Source organism: Penaeus monodon, chromosome 29 (assembly GCF_015228065.2).
Source record: "Penaeus monodon isolate SGIC_2016 chromosome 29, NSTDA_Pmon_1, whole genome shotgun sequence".
Taxonomy (NCBI): domain Eukaryota; kingdom Metazoa; phylum Arthropoda; class Malacostraca; order Decapoda; family Penaeidae; genus Penaeus; species Penaeus monodon.
Window position 1 is genome coordinate 21,805,470 of NC_051414.1, and position 910 is coordinate 21,806,379.

The 910-nt window shown below is 36.0% G+C and overlaps 1 protein-coding gene across 1 annotated transcript in view; it reads right to left on the reverse strand.

The window, feature by feature from the left end:
- Positions 1-6: 6 nt before the first annotated feature.
- LOC119592017 (replication stress response regulator SDE2-like) overlaps positions 7-910 on the reverse strand; it is a 9,684-nt gene continuing 8,780 nt past the window's right edge. Inside the window, exon 7 of the mRNA XM_037940797.1 lies at positions 7-855. Coding sequence (XP_037796725.1) covers positions 615-855 — 241 coding nt within the window. The 3' untranslated portion in view covers positions 7-614. The remainder of the gene's footprint in view (positions 856-910) is intronic.

Consider the following 910-nt stretch of genomic DNA (forward strand, 5'->3'; position numbering starts at 1 on the left):
GGAGGTTTTGGCAGATAGGATGGGATACATCATGGTGTGCAGAGTCATCATATATGATTGCTTGAAAATCTAAATATTTTGTAAAAAGAATATCAAAACCTTTTTGAACATCAGAATGCCATATAAACAGCAAAGATGCATTTATGACAAGCTGTGAGTAAAATTACTTTGCGTCAAATAAAAGAACCTCCTTGAACTAATGTACTTCGTTTTCCATGTTCTCTAGTCTTCATTGGCCATTATTAGCTGAGGCTCACTGGCTATCAAAGAAGTGACTCCTAAAATTTTCTCATGCTAATCATGGTGCGATAACCTCCAACAAATGGCAGAGAGGAAAAAAATGGATAACAATGACTAATTACAAGAATAAACAAATATACACACATTAACAGGAGACACTTATGCTTATGCACTTTGTGAATACAATTTCTGCTTTAAGTGATGTTATGGAAATGACAAAGAGAGTACATAAAATTAAAAGATTGAAAAGGGATCAAAAAGTAATAACAACATTCACATATAAATATGTAGATGAACATGAATAGAAACATACAATGACATTTTTCTACAATTCAGAAAGAAAAAGAAATGAAAGGGAAAGAAACACAGTCATATCATCCCCTAGAGGAGGTATCTTCGTCGCTTTCTTTATTAGAAGAATATCCAGCATCGCTTTCTCCCTTGGCCCCAGAGCCTGCCACTGTCTCCTTGGCCACACTGTCTGGCTCCTCTTCCTTTCCACTCTCTAGTCCTGATGCCTTGTCATCTTCCTTCTCATCTGAGGAGTTTCCTTTGCTGCTCTTTACTTCTTCCTCGTCACTATCGTTGTCATCTTCACTTGATTCGTCCAAGTCACTATTAAAAAAGAAAAAATTATTGAAGAATTGGTGAGTTACTTTAACTGTGTACC